The following is a 21,723-nucleotide window of genomic DNA, read 5'->3' as shown; positions in this document are numbered from 1 at the left end:
AGCTCAAAATGGATGTGTCGTGGCCCACAAAGTCTTCAGAGAAAAAACATGCCAGAGAGACTGTGTGTACAGTAATCTCGTTCCCAGACACTTCTGCCCACTGGGGGTAAGGTAGTTTAATAGCTTTCATTAAGAGTGACTACTGACTTCAAATGTATTGTCAGATATCAATGAATCGATCAGTCACTTGCTCTTATGGCAACGAGAGGTAATTAAAGAATGCAAAAGCACCATTTCTTCTACTGTTTTACCATTTGAGTTAACTTTACCTTATGATTGTTCAATTGTGAGGCAGATAAACAAAAAGGTGTGAAATTTGCTCCTGTTGCAAAGGCTTGGTGAATGGTGAAATATAAATCTAAAATCTAAGCACTAGAACCCCTCTCTGTACCTTCTCTCACTTTGCCTTCTGCAATGGACTGCCAACAGAATGTAAACCAAGCAGATCAAAGAACCTCGACTCGTCAGATGATTGCCACTCAGGAGGTACACACTTTGAGCTAAACCAATTTCACAGGTAATGTGCAGAATAACAGGCTAGGAGGATAATGACCATCATCAGTCACAGTAGGGAAATAGAAGGCGGTGACAATTAGTGAAATATTAGAGGGGCTCATTTAAAAGCATTTACTGTTGCAGCAGAGAGGCTGAAAATTAATTTCACACACACGCTTATGCACACAATGACAGGTTAGTGACGCATGCTGGAAGTATTCAGGTTCCTCAGACACTCCTTGAAATCTGTGTGGTACGTGCCAGACAATTAAAAACCTGTGTGGTACGTGCCAGACAATTAAAAACCTGTGTGGTACATGCCAGACAATTAAAACCTGTGTGGTGTGTAGGGAGCCTAATGACACTACATTCTCTAGTGAAAAAGTGTCATATGGCAGAGTGAGAGAAACGGTAAAATCATTTGCATTGCAAATGTGATAAATCCTTCATGGGCAATTCAATTGACCTTTGCCACAGGGGAGTCCCATTTTAAACATACAGAACTGCTGTATTCATGTTGGTCAAAACACAGACTTGTATCTGTCTGCAGAAATTGCCTACAAGGTCATGGCCATAACTAAAGCAAAACTGGAACCTCTGACGCCCCCTTGTCCCACCATACCTTATTTATCTCAGTGTGCAGCTTCCAGTGAACAGCAGAGGGGAAATTGTGTTACCTCGATTTTGACCTTATATCGATTAGGATAAGCAGAGTAAGGTGTTTTTTACATGACTAATGCCATAATCAGTTGGATATCAAATGATTAATGTGCATGTAAACGTACTCAGTGTTTCATATACACTGGGTGTTAATACTTTTTGGGGATATAGAGTGGCCCTGGAGGGGGAAACAAAGCAGGGGAACCTCTGGTCTGAAAACTACAGGATGACATGAAGTTGTACTGTTGGTCTGCTCCTGTGTTGTGGATGGAAACAGCAGGGTGGCTGCCAGCTGGACGCGTGGCCCTTAATAAACTCATCTGTCAGCACCACTGACAAGGAACTAACAAACATACAGGAAACACAGCATGCAGACTCTACCTTTCAAAATGAGGACTCAGGAAAAGCAGGAAAAACTGCCTCTTGAAACGATTGTACATTACATGTATGTACAGTACCATGTTGATCATTTATCTAGTGAATTGTTTAATTATTAACTGAGTACCAGTGTAGAGGCTTCTTCCCAAAAGACATTAAAAGGCCTTCGAGTAGTTAATTAAAACCTCAAAGTGACATATTCATAGATTTGGGTCATGTGTACACAGGATGGCCCAATTTCTGACCCGTTAGCAAATTAATGGAGGATGGATCCTTCCCTAGATGGCAAACGCTCACAAAACTACAAGAGTTAGCATTGGTCTGAAATCTATGAGGTTCTGTATGTATTGTATATTGAAATTCAGCATTTAGCAGCATATGAATAAACTAAAAATGTTTTGTTTTTTGTTGCAGTTTCCTTCTATCACATCATATTAAAAATGGCTTTGGATTTCCATGGGTCAGGGGTGTTGTGAGGTGACTGATAGAGACCTCAACCCACACGACCCTTATATTATACATCTCCAAGCCTGTTTGCTTGATACTGTTATACTGTAGCCTAGTCTCTCGTTTACAATTCTCTCAGCTTCTTGGCCAGTGACGCTATGACCAATGCTACCCATGCTAGACAGAGCATGTGAAACGAAACCAAGATCTGGGACACACGAGCGAGGAGGCATGTGGTAGCTAGGGGGCTCCCCCCAGTTTCCTTCACTGCTTAGTGGATGACAAGAATCTCCCCTCCCTCCCCTCTCTCCTCCACAGAAAACACTTCAATCTTCTGAGTCAGTGGAGAATGAGATGAGACGTGCCGAAGCACATTTATTTTATTTAAAAAAAATGTTTTAGTTATTTAGCAGACGCTCTTATCCAGAGCGACTTAAAAGAGCAATTAGGGTTGCCTTGCTCAAGGGCACAGACATATTTTTCACCCAGTTGGCTGAGGGATTCGAACCAGCGAATTTTAAGTTACTTGACCAACGCTATTAAAAGCTAGGATACCTTCCACCCAAAACACGCTCAAGGGGTCAAGCTGTTGCCCCCACTGCACATCCAAATCTAGGGACCAGGTTGTAAGTTTAACAGGAGAAGACATGCTCCTAAACGTGCTGAAGAAGCAGTTATGCATAAGTTTGTTGTAAAAATGTGAATGAGTCGTGAAATACCCATCCAATATCGGCATAGCCATAAAATGAGATTTTATGATTGGTAGGCAATAAAATGCAATAAAATGCTACATTATCCTTCTTGGATTTACTAACTCAAATAAACAAACATAACACACAGAATTCCATTCAGAATGCTGCTGTCGTATACAGTCAGTGAAGTATTGGATGAATGGATGTAATAATCTCTGGAACAAGCAAACCAAACTAATTCTAAAAGCTTTAACAAGAGCAGGGTATTTTGTTTCATTTGAAACAGCATAACATTTTATTAAAGAAGATACTAGCCTATTTCATAGTCAGCAGCCAGGCGTTGCTCGGTAGACAAAAGCCCCCCAGGACGCACTGTATCTGATTGACCCTCCATTTGTATGCATTGGACTGCAGGAGCATTTATCCCCATCATCAACTTAGCCAGAGGGGCTTTCACAGCCCTCCCAGTGCATTATCAGGGGTACAGGCATTTTAACACTTGTTGGCATTGCCAGGGCAACCAGTCTCCTTCTCTCTGGTCCCTTCAGTTTGGCTGTCAATCATTCTTACTGTGCATTAAACGCTGTGTGAGTGAGTGAATAGTAGTAGTAGTAGTAGTGTGTGTAGTTAAATGACAGACAGACGGGGAGTTGGATCCATCAATAGATACTAAAAGGATTGAATGAGGACTGAACGGTGCTAAAACAGCTGTGACGCTTCCACATCAAGGACAATCTAGGTACATCTAATATATTGTGCCATTATATAGGTAGAGTATGAAGGACAAGAGTGAATCAATTGCCATTAAAGGTGGTGGTAAGTAATTAAACAATTTGATGGTATACTGGTATACTGTTACATGCGCTAACTTTAAAAAGGTCCAATGCAACCGTTTTTATCTCAATGTCAAATCATTTTTGGGTAGCAATTAAGTATCTTACTGTGACTTAAAAAAAAAATATATATTTTAAATTTTAATTACATTTTTAATATGTGGTTCTTAGCCAAGAGCAATTTCTCAAGCAAGAATTTAGCTAGGACTGTCTGGGAGTGGTCTTACTGGGGAGTGGAAGTGGTCTGACTGGGCAGAGGGAGTGGTCTGACTGGGGAGGGGGAGTGGTCTGACTGGGGAGGGGGAGTGGTCTGACTGGGGAGGGGGAGTGGTCTGACTGGGGAGGGGGAGTGGTCTGACTGGGGAAGGAAAAACTGAAAACTAGCTGTTATTGGCAGATAGGTTTGGAACTCTCTTTCTTATTGATCTATTAACTAATTTACAGCCTGGTGATGTCACCACGCAGGGCAAGGCTTCATCCCACCAAAACCGGCTGAAATTTCAGGTGGTCTTTTCAAACAGCTCTTACACTAAAAGGGCATTATCATCCTTTCCACAATTTCACAGTATTATTTCAAAATCAAGTTTTTGACTGCACCTTGCCTTTAAATATAAGCAATTCCCCCCAAAAAATGTAGGCTAAAATCATCATAATACCTTCAAACCAAGTTGTTTAATGATACAATCCCTGGCAGAGTTGCTATTCCTCAAAGTGATTGTGTAATAACTTGGTTTGAATTAATTGAGAGATGGCACGCCTACAGTCTGAACAGCATTCCAGGGCAGTGGCTAAGTAACACATTGGAACTGTCTGGTGCTTGCCTACGGAGCTGTGAGGGGAACGGCACCTCAGTACCTCCAGGCTCTGATCAGGCCCTACACCCAAACAAGGGCACTGCGTTCATCCACCTCTGGCCTGCTCGCCTCCCTACCACTGAGGAAGTACAGTTCCCGCTCAGCCCAGTCAAAACTGTTCGCTGCTCTGGCCCCCCAATGGTGGAACAAACTCCCTCACGACGCCAGGACAGCGGAGTCAATCACCACCTTCCGGAGACACCTGAAACCCCACCTCTTTAAGGAATACCTAGGATAGGATAAGTAATCCCTCTCACCCCCCCTTTAAGATTTAGATGCACTATTGTAAAGTGACTGTTCCACTGTATGTCATAAGGTGAATGCACCAATTTGTAAGTCGCTCTGGATAAGAGCGTCTGCTAAATGACTTAAATGTAAAATGTAAATGTCTCTCTTTGCCCATAGACTCATTTTAAGGTATGACATTTAAAAAATATTTTATCATGTGTGAACTATCCCTTTAATCCTGAGTTCATATGCAAACTCTCATAACCCAGATTAGGCAAACTCCTGCACTAAAAAGCCTGCTCAATGGAAAATCTAAATCTCTAGTGAAAATGCATTTCAAGTCATTCCATGAATGGCCTTATGAGCAGGGGCGCAACTTTGGTTTTAGAAGTGGGGGGGGGGCATAGCCTTTTTTTCCTGTCGGATAAACACTCCAAAACAGCCTACCTGACCGCCCGGAGGCGTTCGCATGGTCCTAAAGCACACAGTAGCCTCATTTTGTATCACATTCCAATGATAAAACTGGTAGGGGGCACAAAAATGCAATTTCAGAATATGGAGGGGCCTGGTGAAAGTCCACTTTTTATCCATGTGAAGGTCAGTAATTGCCTACTTACCCTGCAGTCCAAACACAAAGCGCTTAATCACTGTGAAATGGCTACTTTTGCAGTCTCTCCTTCACAAGAAGGAAGCATCAGGAGTAATTTCAAGGAGGATAGGATGTATATTGGATGCATTTATCACTTTGATAGATGACTTAAGCCTGCTTGTAAGAGAATCGTTCTGCAGGGCATTGATCCCTATAGAGTGCCATCTCCTTCTAGAGAAAACTACTTTAAATCAGGGATTGCTAAATAAACCTTGCCGTTAATTGGGGCTAACGTTATAAGGCTTCATAAAATGAAACAAACCCCAAAGGCTATTTGATTGGTAGGTGGTAGATTATGGTGAGAAGATGGCCTGGGATCACCAGACAGAATTTTGCTTCGCTAAATATCAGTCTAGAATAGGTCTTAAAGAGAAGCCATTTTTTAAAAACAGATCAGAAAACACCCGGTCTGATCAGTGTCCTCTAAAGAGCCTTTATCTCAAGAAAGAAAGAAAGGACGGACGGACGGACGGACGGACGGACGGACGGACGGACGGACGGACGGACGGACGGACGGACGGACGGACGGACGGACGGACGGACGGACGGACGGACGGACGGACGGACGGACAGACAGACAGACAGACAGACAGACAGACAGACAGACAGACAGACAGACAGACAGACAGACAGACAGACAGACAGACAGACAGACAGACAGACAGAGAGAGACAGAGAGAGACAGAGAGAGACAGAGAGAGAGAGGAGAAATTATAAAATATACACAGACCACAAATTCCAATTGGCTATACTTAAACACAAACATCATCCTCAGTTCTGGAACCAAGGACTGATCATTCCAATCCACAAAAGTGTTGACAAATTTGACCCCAATACCTACCATGGGATATGAGTCAACAGCAACCTTGGGAATATCCTCTACATCATCATTAGCAACAGACTCGTACATTTCCTCAGTGAAAACAATGTACTGAGAAAATGTCAAAAGTATGTGGAGGTCAGGGTTCTGTGCAGGCCAGTCAAGATTTCCCTTCACTGGAACTAAGGGGGATAGCCCAAACCATTATTCATTCCTCTTCCACCAAACTTTACAGTTGACACTATGCGTTCGGGGAGGTAGTGTTCTCGTGGCATCCGCCTAACACAGATTCGGTAGTCGGACTGCCAGACGGTGAAGCATAATTCATCACGCCAGAGAATGCGTTTCCACTGCTCCAATGGCGGCGAGTCCAATGGCGGCGAGCTTTATACCACTCCAGCCGCTGCTTGGCAATGCGCATGGTGATCTTAGGCTTGTGTGCGGCTGCTCTGCATTGGAAACCCATTTCATGAAGCTCCTAACGTTGCTTCCAGGGGCAATTTCGTAGTGAGTGTGCGCTTCAGCACTTGGCGGTCCCGTTCTGTGAGCTTGTGTGGCCTACCACTTCGTAGCTGAGCAGTTACAGCTCTAGCAGGACAGAAATTTGATGAACTGACTTGTTGGAAAGGTGGCATCCTATGACTGTGCCATGTTGAAAGTCACTGAGCTCTTCAGTATGGCCATTCTACTGCCAATGTTTGTCTATGGAGACTGTATGGCTGTGTGCTAGATTTTATACACCTGTCAGCAACGGTGTGGCTGAAATAGCCAAATCCACTCATTTGAAGGGGTGTCCATATACTTTTGTATTTATAGTGTATCAATTAATTGGCGAGGGCACTAGAACAGCATGCAGCACCCGGCCTCAACCTACTAGAATCTGAAGTCAAACGTATTCTGTTTGCTGATGATCTGGTGCTTGGTCTTAGATTCTGCCAGACCTGGGCCCTGACAGTAAATCTCAGTAAGACAAAAATAACGGTGTTCCAAAAAAAGGTCCAGTTTCCAGGACCACAAATACAAATTCCATCTAGACTGCTAAATGACTTAAATGTAAATGTAAATGTAGACACCGTTGCCCTAGAGCATACAAAAAACTATACATACCTCGGCCTAAACATCAGCACCACAGGTAACTTCCACAAAGCTGTGAACGATCTGAGAGACAAGGCAAGAAGGGCCTTCTACGTCAACAAATGGAAAATAAAATTTGACATCCCAATTAGAATATGGCTATAAATACTTGAATCAGTTATAGAACCCATTGACCTTTATGGTTGTGATGTTTGGGGTCCGCTCACCAACCAAGAATTAACACAAATATGACAAACATCAAATTGAGACTACATGCAGTATTCTGCAACAACATCCTCCATGTACAATGTAAAACACCAAATCATGCATGCAGAGCAGAATTAGGCCGATACCCGCTAATTATCCAAATCCAGAAAAAAGTAGTTCCAATTTTACATCCACCTAAAAGGAAGCGATTCCCAAACCTTCCATAACAAAGCCATAACCTACAGAGAGATGAACCTGGAGAAGAGTCCCCTAAGCAATCTGGTCCTGGGGCTCTGTTCACAAACAGACCCCACAGAGCCCTAGGACAGCAACACATTGGAATTAACCAAAAACACTGAGCCAACTGGAATGCTATTTGGCCCTAAACAGAGTACACAGTGGCAGAATACCTGAACACTGTGACTGACCCAAAATGAAGGAAGGATTTGACTATAGTTAGAGACTCTGTGAGCCTTGCTATTGAGAAAGGCCGTTGAAGGCAGACCTGGCTCTCAACAGAAGACAGGATATGTTCACATTGCCCACAAAATGAGGTGTACTGAGCTGTACTTCCTAACCTCCTGCCAAATGTATGACCATATTAGCAACACTTATTACCCTCAGATTACACAGACCCACAATTTTGATAAACTCCCAGATCTATTAGGTGAAATACCACAGCAGCAAGATTTGTGACCTGTTGCCACAAGAAAAGGGCAACCAGTGAAGAACAAACCCCATTGTAAATACAACCCATATTTATGTTTATTTATTGTCCCTTTTGTACTTTAACTATTTACACATCGTTACAACACTGTACATAGCCATAATATGACATTTGAAACGTCTCTATTCCTTTGAAACTTTTGTGAGTGTAATGTTTACTGTTAATTTCTGATTGTTTATTTCACTTTTGTTTATTATCTTTTAAAAATAATAATAAATCCTGTTGAATTGAATTGAATTGAGAGGGGGGGTGATAGAGGGAGGGGAGAGTGGGTGAGAGAGAGAAGGTGAGAGAGAGATCTCCACTGAGATAAAAACACACCACTTTGGCATGGAACAACTGACTGCACTGACAGACAACAAGCTATTACAACCGGGGCTATTACAACACTTGTGAACATGATGAAACATTGAAAATGTTCTCATAGACGTGGTTTGTTAACAAATCTCAATAGGAAACAGAAAATGGACTAAGAGGGGGATAGAGCATTGGTCCTTTACTGAATCCTAAACCTTCTCTAGTCAAAAGGACCTAAACTCTGCTGTTTGTTAGTGTCTGTCGAAAATTATAATGGCTGCTTCTTGGCAGCTACTATTTCATAATTAAGCCAGTTAGTCAGTCTTGTAAACCAAAACAAATGTAGGGGCACTTCCCACTTTGGCCTCCCTGCTTCCTGCCCACAAAGGGGAGAGACACAGCCAGCCAGAGTTGTCAGAGTTATTAAATGAGGTGATGGTCAGTGGCGCAGTAGATTCGGAGACTCACCAAGGTGGCAGCTGCCAGAAGAGGTGACGCTGGAGCAGGGGCAGGGGACGCAGACTTCAGTAAGGGCAGCGCTGGGCCTCCGGTAGAAATTATACTTGCATTCCTCACAGCCGGGTCCTTTGGTGTTCCCTTGGCAGTTCAAGCAGATGCCTGAGAGAAAAAGAGGAGGGACAAGGGGTTAAGTAAACAGTTGACTGTGCTGTCACAGTGTTGAGCGACTGAGGTAGAGTCACAACGGTAGAAGGGCGGAAGTGGCACTAGTGCGCAGGGCAGTGGAGAGTGAGTTTCTGACTGAGTTGGAAAAAGACAGGCAGAGGGCTGTAAAAAAAACTCAGCCGGGTAACTGGAAGTGCAAAAGAGTTCATGTGACTGCAAAGCTCAGAGGACCAGGAAGTGACTCTATAGGGGGAGGAACAGTGTTCAAACTGTGTATGCTTTCTAGGGCTGACCCCATTTAGTAAACTGGTGGATTGTTTGGTCAAGAGGCTTAAAAAAAATATAAAATAAAAATAATAATAATAATACATTTAAAAATTGTGCAGTTGTAAATATATCATAGCACAAGAGACACCTGTTTGATTTGCTCCTGTCTCAGTGGACTAATCCATTGAGGAGGCTGCGGGGATGACACAGTCCAAGAATAATGGCAGTGTGGCTCAGATGCAGAAGGGACTTCTCCCTCCAGAATGCGCTCTCTCCCGCCATTTCCTGTGTATTCATTGTTTCATAACTTCATTGTGTGCATGGTTTGCTGTGTCTATCAATTCCCCATAAGATATATCACCAGTAGTAGCCTACATTTACCGTTAATTCCAATCATTTCTAATCTGCAATGTTTGTTTGGATACAATAATTTGTTAATGCATTCAATATATTATTATTATTACAGTCGTTTACCGTTGTCATTGTCAGAGTGGACATTATGTTTGCAGAACTCACAACCTATGCTACTCAAGCTTTAAAACAAATGTCATTCCATTTACAAGTCGGCAATTTATTCATGGTCTTTTGTTTGAAATGCTCCTGTCAATGTTGAGTAAGGACTCGCACCTGATTAAGCATAGATGTAGGACTAGTATACCTGGCCTGCGCGCAAATGTAGGCCTATACATGTGCTGATTTGGGGTTGTCTGATAGTATTTGCGATTGTCTTAACTTTACCACCATTAATAAACTGTGGAGCTTCTCAAAGAAAGGTTTTCTTCACCTCAAAGAGCAAGTAAACAAAGTCTAGAATCAATTGAGAATGTCAATAGTTCCTCAAAGTATTTAAAACATATTTCCAGCTCTCTCCCTTTCTATAACTACTCAGCATGAAAAGGGCTAAATGTAATGCTCTGATCCAGTGGAAACATCATAAAATACCTGATTACTTCTTATCCCTTGCATAAATAGCCTACAGTTGTCTATCCAAAAGCTCACTGGTGCAGGAAACTCTTCAGGGCCCAGAATATTTTATACAATGTTGCACGTTTGCTCATGCCAGTCTCTGGCCACCTAGTTGATACAATATTTAAAGTTCATTGCAGACAGGCCATGGGTAGCCAATGTGATTGATAGGGAATTCATTTTTATCAGGACATTTTCTAGCTGCAGGCTGCAATGTTTTCATTTGTTGGCTTTATGTAGGCTATTTTTACATAGTTGGATCTTAATCTCTGGTTTCCTTAAGTAATTTGTGGGTCTTAATTATTTAATCAAACAGTGTGGTTATTAAAGCATCAGAAGTTCAGTAGCCTACATATAGTTGATTTGATTAAAAACACCTAGGGTGTGTCTATATATGGAAAAATATGTTTGAATTTTGACCAATCGATTTGTTGAAAGAAAAGACACGGGGACAGCCCTAGTGCTTTCATTAGGATCCCAACAGGAGAACTTCTATAATGTTACATACAGTCTGAACATAAACTAGCCTACAGAATATGGCAAGTATAGGCAGTAATATATAATATAATAATAATATATGCCATTTAGCAGACGCTTTTATGCAAAGCGACTTACAGTCATGTGTGCATACATTCTACGTATGGGTGTACTGCGTAACAAGAATTTTCCCACAAATTAACAGTCATTTTCAAGGTGAAATCGAATTTCTTAGGAAAAACTGGATTTTTACATACTTTCCCCCCTTCATAAGAGACGGTGAATTAATGTGAACCTAATCAAATTAACATAATCACTTAGTGATGAGCTGTTGAAACAAGCCCGCCCCGCTATAGGCCTGATATTTCCCTCACAGGCATTCCACTACAACTCAAATCTAAATTTGATCTATTGTTCAGTTCTAAGGACCCCATTAAACTTAAAACTGTAAAATTACATTATCTGCTAGAAGCAAGAAAGCATCTCAACTACGAGGAGCAAGTATCATACTAAATTAGCATTGTTAGCAGTAGCGTGTTTAGGTTACTCACCACGCCGACGGCGGTTCAGTGCTTAAGCACCTTTTTCACCACGACAAATCCCTCTGCTAATATATATCTATTTAACACCTGATTGCTTCGTGACAGTTGGCCTTATCTGACTGACCTAATTGTGGACAGGATAACTTCATTGTAGACCGGTATATTGATTTGGACAGAGGCTTGGCAACAGCCACTGCTTTCAGCATAGGGCTAAGCCTCACAGCAGTGGCTGGTGAGGTGGTAGGATTACAATTTTCTGTTGCTCTTGAAAGTGAATGAATGCCAATAGAAAAACCCACATCAGTTGAAGTCGTAAAGCTGACCAGCTGGCTCGGAAAAAGTTTTGCTCTTTGGGCCCTATGGACCCCCTAAACCAATAGCAGTCGTTATTAGTGTCAGACTTTGCTGTTAGTTTACTCAGTTGAGCTCTGTATATATCAGAACATTTTATTTCACCTGGTGTGCCAGGGGACAGGGTTTGCATGTGAGGGACTTATTCATTGGTTCCATTGCAACATGCAAGCTCAATCAAGCACCACTGAAGTAGACTACATATACAAAAGTATGTGGACACGCCTTCAAATTAGCAGATTTGGCTATTTCAGTCAAACCTGTTGCTGACAGTTGCAAAAAAAAAATGTATAATAAAAAATTCGAGCACATAGCCATGCAATCTCCATAGACAAACACTGACAGTAGAATGTCCTTACCGAAGAGCTCAGTGACTTTCAACATGGCACCGTCATAGGATGCCACCTTTCCAACAAGTTAGTTTGTCATATTTCTGCCCTGCTAGAGCTGCCCTGGTCAACTATAAGTGCTGTTATTGTGAAGTGGAAACGTCTTGGAGCAACAACGGCTCAGCCATGAAGTGGTATGCCATACAAGCTCCCAGAACGGGACCACCGAGTGCTGAAGCGCATAGAACATAAAAATGGTCGGTCCTCGGCCGCAACATTCACTAGAGTTCCAAACTGCCTCCGGAAGCAATGTCAGCACAAGAGCTTCATGAAATGGGTTTCCATGGAAGAGCAGCCGCACGCAAGCCTAAGATCACCATGCGCATCGCCAAGAGTCGGCTGGAGTGGTGTAAAGCTCACCGCCATTGGACTCTGGAGCAGTGGAAACGCGTTCCCTGGAGTGATGAATCACACTTCATCTGGCAGTCAGACAGGAGAACACTACATGGCCAAATGCATAGTGCCAACTGTAAAGTTTGGTGGATGAGATATAATGGCCTGGGGCTGTTTTTCATGATTCGGGCTAGGACCCTTAATTCCAGTGGAGGGAAATCTTAACGCTACAGCATACAATTACTTTTGAGAAGATTCTGTGCTTCCAACTTTGTGGAAACAGTTTGGGAAAGGTCCTTTCCGGTTTCAGCATGACAATGCCCCCATGCACAAAGTGAGGTCCATACAAAAATGGTTTGCCGAGATCGGTGTGGAAGAACTTGACTGGCCTGCAAAGAGCCTTGACCTCAACATCATTGAAACCTTTGGGATGAATTTGAACACGGACTGCAAGCCGGGCTTAATCACTCAAAATCAGTGCACAACCTTACTAATGCTCTTCTGGCTGAATGGAAGCAAGCCCCGCAGCAATATTCCAACATCTAGCGGAAAGCCTTCCCAGAAGAGTGTAGGCTGTTATAGCAGCAAAAGGGGGACCAACTCCACATTAATGCCCAGGAATTTGGAATGAGATGTCCGACGAGCACGTGGTCCACATCCTTTTGGGCATGTAGTGTATTTGAAATTATTTCAAATAAACTCAGCAAAAAAAGAAACGGCCCTTTTTTAGGACCCTGTCTTTCAAAGATAATTCATAAAAATTCAAATAACTTCACAGATCTTCATTGTAAAGGGTTTAAAATATGTTTCCCATGCTTGTTCAATGAACCATAAACAATTAATGAACAAGCACCTGTGGAATGGTCTTTCAGACACTAACAGCTTACAGACTATAGGCAATTAAGATCACAGTTATAAAAACTTAGGACACTAAAGAGGCCTTTCTACTGACTCGAAAAAAGAAAAAAAAAGAAAGATGCCCAGGGTCCCTGTTCATCTGCGTGAACGTGCCTTAGGCATGCTGTAAGGAGGCATGCGGACTGCAGATGTGGCCAGGGCAATAAATTGCAAAGTCCGTACAGCGCTACAGGGAGACAGGATGGACAGCTGATCGTCCTCGCAGTGGCAGACCACGTGTAACAACACCTGCACTGGATCAGTACATCCGAACATCACACCTGCGGGACAAGTACAGGATGGCAACAACAACTGCCCGAGTTATACATGGAAAGCACAATCCCTCCATCAGTGCTCAGACTGTCCGCAATAGGCGAACCCACCACCGTTGGACCAGACAGGACTGGCAAAAAGTGCTCTTCACTGACGAGTCACATTTTTGACTCACCATGGGTGATGGTCGGATTAACGTCTATCGTCGTAGGAATGAGCGTTATACCGAGGCATATACTCTGGAGCGGGATAGATATGGAGGTGGAGGGTCCGTCATGGTCTGGGGCAATGTGTCACAGCATCATCGGACTGAGCTTGTTGTCATTGCAGGTAATCTCAACGCTGTGCGTTACAGGGAAGACATCCTCCTCCCTCATGTGGTACCCTTCCTGCAGGCTCATCCTGACATGACCCTCCAGCATGACAATGCCACCAGCCATACTGCTCGCTCTGTGCATGATTTCCTGCAAGACAGGAATGTCAGTGTTCTGCCATGGCCAGCGAAGAGCCCGGATCTCAATTCCATTGAGCACGTCTGGGACCTGTTGGATCGGAGGGTGAGGGCTAGGGCCATTTCCCCCAGAAATGTCTGGGAACTTGCAGGTGCTTTGGTGGAAGAGTGGTGTAACATCTCACAGCAAGAACTGGAAAATCTGGTTCAGTCCATGAGGAGGAGGTGCACTGCAGTACTTAATGCAGCTTGTGGCCACACCAGATACTGACTGTTACTTTTGATTTTGACCCCCCCTTTGTTCAGGGACACATTATTCAATTTCTGTTCGTGACATGTCGATGGAACTTGTTCAGTTATGTCTCAGTTGTTGAATATTGTTATGTTCATACAAATATTTACACATTAAGTTTCCTGAAAATAAACGCAGTTGACAGTGAGAGGATGTTTCTTTTTTTGCAGAGTTTAGTAGTTGAACCCACATCTGGTATTTTGGCTTACATAGTAGGACTAACTATGCCGATGTCATTGCATGTGGTGATGGGGACCACAGGTTATAGTTGTGGTATATTTAAACTACAGTAGTGGGAGTACATTATACCGCTGTGCAACCTCCTCCCCTGGTCCCCTACCTCACATTGAGGCTGTAGTTTCACTCATTTCTCTTTGACGACTCCCACTGGTCTCAAAAATATAAGGTTTAGACCATACTAAATAGCCCTTATCAGATATTGTGTTGCTTCCCTCAAGATGGTTTTGAATCTGTTTTTAATGTATATGTCTTGTACACACTGGTGGTGTTTTAATATTTTTAGTCCATAAATTGTTAAGAATAACATTATATTACTATTATTATCGCAGTGTCTTGTTCACATCTGCCCACCTGTCATTCTGATATTGTCCTCCATGGTAGGCTCTAACTGGTAGCATCAGTCAGGTAGCCTAGTGATCAATGAGTTGAGCCAGCAATCGGAGGTTTGCCAGATCAAAACCCTCTGGCAACCAGAGGTGAGCTGGCAACCAGAGGGTTTCTGGTATCAAATCCTAAATGCCATTGCCTGCCATTGTGTCATTGAGCAAGGCACTTAACCCCCCACAACAGCCTCCAGCAACAAAAAACCTGTATGTGTTTGTATATGTGCCTTTCGGAAGGGTTGAATTACAAGCGGAAGTCAAATTACAGTTTGACCTTGAGTGCAATTGACCAATAAAGTGATCTTAAAATCAGTATGTTTTTACAATGGCAAACCAGTCTGAGATTTTGTTTGATCATGGCAAGAAAATGCCTATTTAAATACCGCAACAGAGGTTCGATTGCTTTGAGCTTTCAGTCTTGACATCCAATTTTTCTTATACATTGGCCTCGAACTGCTTCTCCGTAGTAGTAGCAGCACACCAGATGAAGAGCACATTCCCCCGACAGTCTGACACACAAAGAGACATAATGGTATGAGCTTAGGAGGCACTAGGCAAGGGTGTCTTTTATTCCAATCCGTCTTTGAAGGCAGGGATCAAAGGGGCTGTGTCTACCAAGACAAACCCCCTTGTAAGACACCTCCGCTGGGGATTTTCCTACACAAGGCCCCTTGGCATCCCCTGGGACCCAGAACAAAGATGGCCATGGATCATTAGGTCTCCTGTTCACATCCTGTATTCAAAGATGGTGACTGCCCTAGGTCCACTGAGGCAACCAGCTCTCCGGAGAGTTCTGCTATTCTGACCTGTGCTCAGAAGGCCTGGTGTGTTTGTACTATATAGCCAACTCCCATGGCATCAGATCTGGGACCAGGCTAGAGGTCATAGGTGATCTGAGAGTGAGAAAGATGAGTAACTGGACCGTACAGTACACACCCTATTCTAAGGCTGAGGCGGCAAGCAGTGGAAATTCTGGTGAGAGGAGGAGTCCCTCCCTTCTTACTCCCTCCTCATTCCAGGAATCCTCCATCTAGGATTTCTGGATTTTTCAACCCTCGTGAAGAATATTGATTGTATGACTCAAGACTAGCATTCAAGCATTGAAAAGCATTGCATAAGCTTGAAATGTATGCTACTTCATGGTAGTCTACATGAGCTGGGAGGGTATCGGTCCTACTTCCTCTTCTGTATAGATGCAGTTATCGTTGTCCAGATCAACACTCACAAAACAGTATCGTTACCATGGCATTAACTTGGCTACTGTCTCTAAATTGATGCATTTCTCTATGTGACAACACAGTGTGTGGCCAATGCCAAATATACACAGAAAATCAAAACAGGTCCATAATAGTCGTAGACCAGTGATGTGTTATAAAGGGCGTTATGAATGACACTGCAACACTCACATGACTGGTATTATGAGTGCCTTGTGTATACCGTAGGGCTGGGTGATACAGTATGGTCGAAATATCATAGTTTTTTAAACTTATGGGCGATTCATGATATACAGTAACTTCGGAAAGTATTCAGACCCCTTGACTTTTTATACGTTTTGTTAGGTTACTGCCTTATTCTAAAATATATGAAATTGTTTTCCCCTGTCATCAATCTACACACAATAATGACAAAGCAAAAAAAAATGTTTTTTTGAAAACTGGCAAATTTATAAAAAAACTGAAATATCACATTTACATAAGAATTCAGACCCTTTAATCAGTACTTTTGAAGCACCTTTGGCAGCGATTACAGCCTCGAGTCTTTTGGGTAGGACGCTTACAAGCTTCGCATACCTTTATTTTGGGAGTTTCTCCCATTCTTCTCTGCAGATCCAGGTTGGATGGGGACCGTAGCTGCACAGCTATTTTCAGGTCTCTGCAGAGATGTTAGATCGGGTTCAAGTCCAGGCTCTGGCTGGGCCACTCAAGGACATTCAGAGACTTGTCCCGAAGCCACTCCTGCAGTGTCTTGGCTGTGTGCTTAGGGTCGTTGTCCTGTTGGAAGGTGAACCTTTGCCCTAATCTGAGGTCCTGAGCGCTCTGGAGCAGGTTTTCTTCAAGGATCTCTGTACATTGCCCCGTTAATCTTTGCCTCAATCTTGAGTAGTCTCCCAGTCCCTGCAGCTGAAAACCATCCCCACAGCATGATGCTGCCACCATGCTTCACCAAAGGGATGGTGCAAAGTTACCTCCAGACGTGACACTTGGCATTCAATCTTGGTTTCATCAGACCAGAGAATCTTGTTTCTCATGGTCTGAGAGTCTTTAGGTGCCTTTTTGGCAAACTTCAAGCAGGCTCTCATGTGCCTTTTACTGAGGAGTGGCTCATGTCTGGCCACTCTACCATAACGGCTGGTGGTGAAGTGCTGCAGGGATGGTTGTCCTTCTGGAAGGTTCTCCCATCTCCACAGACAAACTCTAGAGCTCTGTCAGAATGACCATCGGGAACTTGGTCACCTCCCTGACCAAGTCCCTTCTCCCCTGATTGCTCCCCTGATTGCTCCGTTTTGCCAGGCAACCAGCTCTAGGAAGAGTCTTGGTGGTTCCAAACTTCTTCCATTTAAGAACGGATCTGTGCCTCGACACAATCCTGTCTCGGAGCGCTACGGACAATTCCTTTGACCTCATGGCTTGGTTTTTGGCCTGTGTCTAATCAATTGAATTTACGACAGGTGGACTCCAATCAAGTTGTAGAAACATCAAGGATTATTAATGGAAACAGGACGCACCTGAGCTCAATTTCGAGTCTCATAGCAAAGGGTCTGAATACTTATCTAAATAAGGAATGTTTTTAATTTTTAATAAATGTGCAAACATTTCCAAAAACCTGTTTTTGCTTTGTCATTCTGGGGCATTGTGTGTAGCTTGCTGTGGAAATTGTTTTATTCAATCCATTTCAGAATACGGCTGTAACGTAACGAAATGTAGAAAAAGGCAAGGGTTCTGAATACTTCCCGAAGGCAATGTATATCTCGATAAAAAAATAGTTTTCTATATATTAGCTTTGTTGTACAACTAAAAGGCAAATACACTGCATTTAAAACAGTCGTCAATAATCTAATGAATTCAGGGCTTGTGAAATTCTACCGAGGCTGAATATATTCCTTCCACAACCATACGACCCACTAATCATTGAATTATACTGAACAAAAATATAAAAACAACATGCAACAATTTCAATGATTTTACTGAATTACAGTTCATATAACGATATCAGTCAATTGAAATAGATGAATAAGGCCCTAATCTATGGACTTCACATGACTGGGCAGGGGCGTAGCCATGGTTGGGCCTGGGAGGGCATAGACATACCCACTTGGAAGCCAGGCCCACCCACTGCCTGGTTACACGTGGTCTACGGTTGAGGCCTGTTGGACATAATGCCAAATTCTCTAAAACAACGTTTTATTGAACATTCCATTTTCTGGCAACAGCTCTGGTGAACATCCTGCAGTCAGCATGCCAATTGCACGCTCCCTCAAAACTTGAGACATCTGTGGCATTGGGTTGTGTGACAAACTGCACATTTTAGAGTGGCCTTTTATTGTCCCTGATTATAAACTGGGTGGTTCGAGCCCTGAATACTGATTGGCTGACAGCCATGGTATATCACCCCGCTCCTCCGTTCTCTCCACTGGCTTCCAGTTGAAGCTCGCATCCGCTACAAGACCATGGTGCTTGCCTACGGAGCTGTGAGGGGAACGGCACCTCAGTACCTCCAGGCTCTGATCAGGCCCTACACCCAAACAAGGGCACTGCGTTCATCCACCTCTGGCCTGCTCGCCTCCCTACCACTGAGGAAGTACAGCTCCCGCTCAGCCCAGTCAAAACTGTTCGCTGCCCTGGCCCCCCCAATGGTGGAACAAACTCCCTCACGACGCCAGGACAGCGGAGTCAATCACCACCTTCCGGAGACACCTGAAACCCCACCTCTTTAAGGAATACCTAGGATAGGTTAAGTAATCCCTCTCACCCCACCCCCCCCTAAGTTTTAGATGCACTATTGTTAAGTGACTGTCCCACTGGATGTCATAAGGTGATTGCACCAATTTGTAAGTCGCTCTGGATAAGAGCGTCTGCTAAATGACTTAAATGTAATGTAAATGTACCATATGGGTATGACAAAACATTTATTTTTACTGCTCTAATTACATTGGTGACCATACGTTGCGTTGTGCCTAAGAACAGCCCTTAGCCAGGGTATATTGGCCACATAACACACCGCCTCGGACATTACTGCTTAATTAAATCATGCTGTTTAATCAGCTTCTTGATATTCCACACCTGTCAGGTAGATGGATTATCTTGGCAAAGGAGAAATGCTCACTAACATGGATGTAAACAAATTTGTGCACAAAATTTTAAATATGCTTCTTGAGCGTATGGAAAATGTCTGGGATATTTCAGCTCGTGGGACCAACACTTTACATGTTTATATTTATGTTCAGTATATTTTATCAAAATAGTTTAATCTGCTTTTTTGAACCAAGCATAATGCACATTCTCTAACAGCCCAATTACTAACTTCTTGTGGAAGGCATTATAGGAAATTAACACAGGTCTCAAACAATCTCAAGCACAAACCCACGTGATAGCGAGTAGCCAACTAATATTTATATTTCTAGTTTAGCCAACTTTGATCCATTTGCTAGTTAACAAGGCAGAACAGTTGAATAGATATGAACACACCCTTCTGTTCATCTCCAACTGTTTAAAAGGATGCTAGCTTGTCCTCTTTGTTCAGATGTTGAAATCAAGTGGCCTACCTTACTTCTCAGAATGAGAACGAGTTGCCAATTCCTTATATAATTGTGTTTCTAAAACACAGACTAGACAGCTAGTATAACGGGTACGTGGTACCGCAAAGCCGTGCGCGACAAAGTGAGCATTCATTTTCCAAAATCAAAGTTGTTTGATACTCCCGTTTTAGTAGTGTCTGCTCGGCATGACGAGTTGAGACATAAACATTCGTTAGAAAGGTTAAATTCTCCTCTAATACAGTAAAATAATGACAATGTGTTTGGGTCTCCCATATGACCGATTCTGTTCGACCAAACCTCAAATGCAAATAGTGAACTGAAACCATTTGTCAGAGGGGAAGAAGTGATCTCTCATCTTTGTTGCTGTGAGTGGCGGGGGTAGGGGCTCGGCATGTGTGTGTAAACAGAGAAGAAGTGTGTGTGTAAACAGAGAGGACAATGCAAATCGAGAGATTTCACTCTCGCCAAAAATCTTTCCAAAAATATGCCCAATGCGTTTCTATGGGCTTATTTTGGCCCTACAATTGTCACCTGCCTTTCCGCCTTTGGGACAACCACTCCCATTGTTAGGGTATCGGCATCTCGTCATTATATACAGATCTATACTCATTAATGTGTGTAGGAGGAAAGGTGCGTAATTTGCTTATCATGCTGCATGTACTTAGGCCTGCCATTCTGCCCAGCTGTGAACCATGGAAAAGCGAAAGGGAACAGGCGAAAATGCTTATCACAGTGATTGCAGCGGAGTGATGACTCTGGCATTTCCTCATTAGCGGAATGGGAGCTACGTTGCCTGTGGTCGACAAACTCATTTTAACAGCCGACGGATTTTCTTTTTTCTTTTAAGGCCAAGGCAAGATCACACAGTGTGAATACAAATCAAATCACTGCAACTCCCCAAACAGTCTGTCAGCAGGCAGCATCATGGGAGTGAATCTCTCCGGAGGAGAAGTCAATATGGCAGGTTTTTTTTTACCGTTACATAACAACTAATGCTGTTTTGTGTTAACTGCATAAACAGCTCTGTTGGGGACATGTTACGAATATGATTTCATGGAAAATGCTTCCCTAGAGTTAATTTGATTAATAATAGTTAGTTTGCTTAATGCATTTCTGCATCTGTGAAAATGTGTGGCTTCTCTGCAGTCTGCACAGCCCTGGCATAGAGTAGAGGCCATGGCAGACATTTGTTTCAACCTTGGGCACAGCGAGGGTGACTCACCTGATTGTGGGTGGCAGTAGCTGGAGTGATTATTGCACTGGCATGGCTGGCAACCCGTGCTGCTGAACCGGAAGAAACCTGGGTGGCAATCGTCACACTTGTCACCGTATACGCCTGTCTTACACACGCACATCCCAGAGCTGTGGAAAGAACAGAAAGCTGGTGACACTTCAGTCAGGACCCCTGGGTTCTCATAATGCCTGCTTAAAATATACACTACAATGATGTAGCAAAATTGAGCATGTCACAGTTACAGACACACACTTAAGCACATTACTCACATTTAATGAGAACAATGGTTGAATTCCTGAAGTAACAGTGAGTCCGGGGTCCCATAAGAAGGACTGAAGCTCAGTTCTGGTGACTTTTTAAACAGACATTCTACTCAAAATGTATGAAAATAAAATTATGCTAATACTTAAAATATAATGATCACCTCTAGAAATGAGCCCAAAAACATATGGGTAAAAATTATTTTAACTTCTTGATGCACCCAACCCGTTAGCAGGATCATTTTCGTCAACATCCGCTGAATTGCAGAGCCCCAAATTAAAATTAAATTACTAAAAATATTTAATTTTCATGAAATTACAAGTGCAATATAGCAAAACACAGTTTAGCTTGTTGTTAATCCACCTGGCATGTCAGATTTCAAAAAAGCTTTTCGGCAAAAGCACACCAAGCGTTTATATATCTCTCTCAGCAGACAAAACATTACAAATAGCTAGCAGCCAAGTAGATTGGTCACAAAAGTAAGAAAAGCAATAAAATTAATCGCTTACCTTTGATGATCTTCGGATGTTTGCACTCACGAGACTCCCAGTTACACAATAAATGTTCCTTTTGTTCCATAAAGATAATTTTTATATCCAAAATACCTCCATTTGGTTGGCGCGTTA

At 42.9% G+C, this 21,723-nt stretch overlaps 1 protein-coding gene across 2 annotated transcripts in view; it reads right to left on the bottom strand.

Moving 5' to 3' along the window:
• The window catches only part of LOC123989418 (multiple epidermal growth factor-like domains protein 9), an 88,074-nt gene that overhangs the window by 5,461 nt on the left and 60,890 nt on the right, over positions 1–21,723 (bottom strand). For both annotated transcript variants that reach the window (XM_046290421.1, XM_046290422.1), the window contains 2 exons: positions 20,825–20,964; positions 8,830–8,979 (listed from right to left, as the gene is read on the bottom strand). In XM_046290421.1, the coding sequence (XP_046146377.1) occupies positions 8,830–8,979; positions 20,825–20,964 (290 nt within the window). The remainder of the gene's footprint in view (positions 1–8,829; positions 8,980–20,824; positions 20,965–21,723) is intronic.

This window comes from Oncorhynchus gorbuscha, linkage group LG11 (assembly GCF_021184085.1).
Source record: "Oncorhynchus gorbuscha isolate QuinsamMale2020 ecotype Even-year linkage group LG11, OgorEven_v1.0, whole genome shotgun sequence".
NCBI lineage: Eukaryota > Metazoa > Chordata > Actinopteri > Salmoniformes > Salmonidae > Oncorhynchus > Oncorhynchus gorbuscha.
This window is presented reverse-complemented; position numbering and strand designations above follow the sequence as displayed.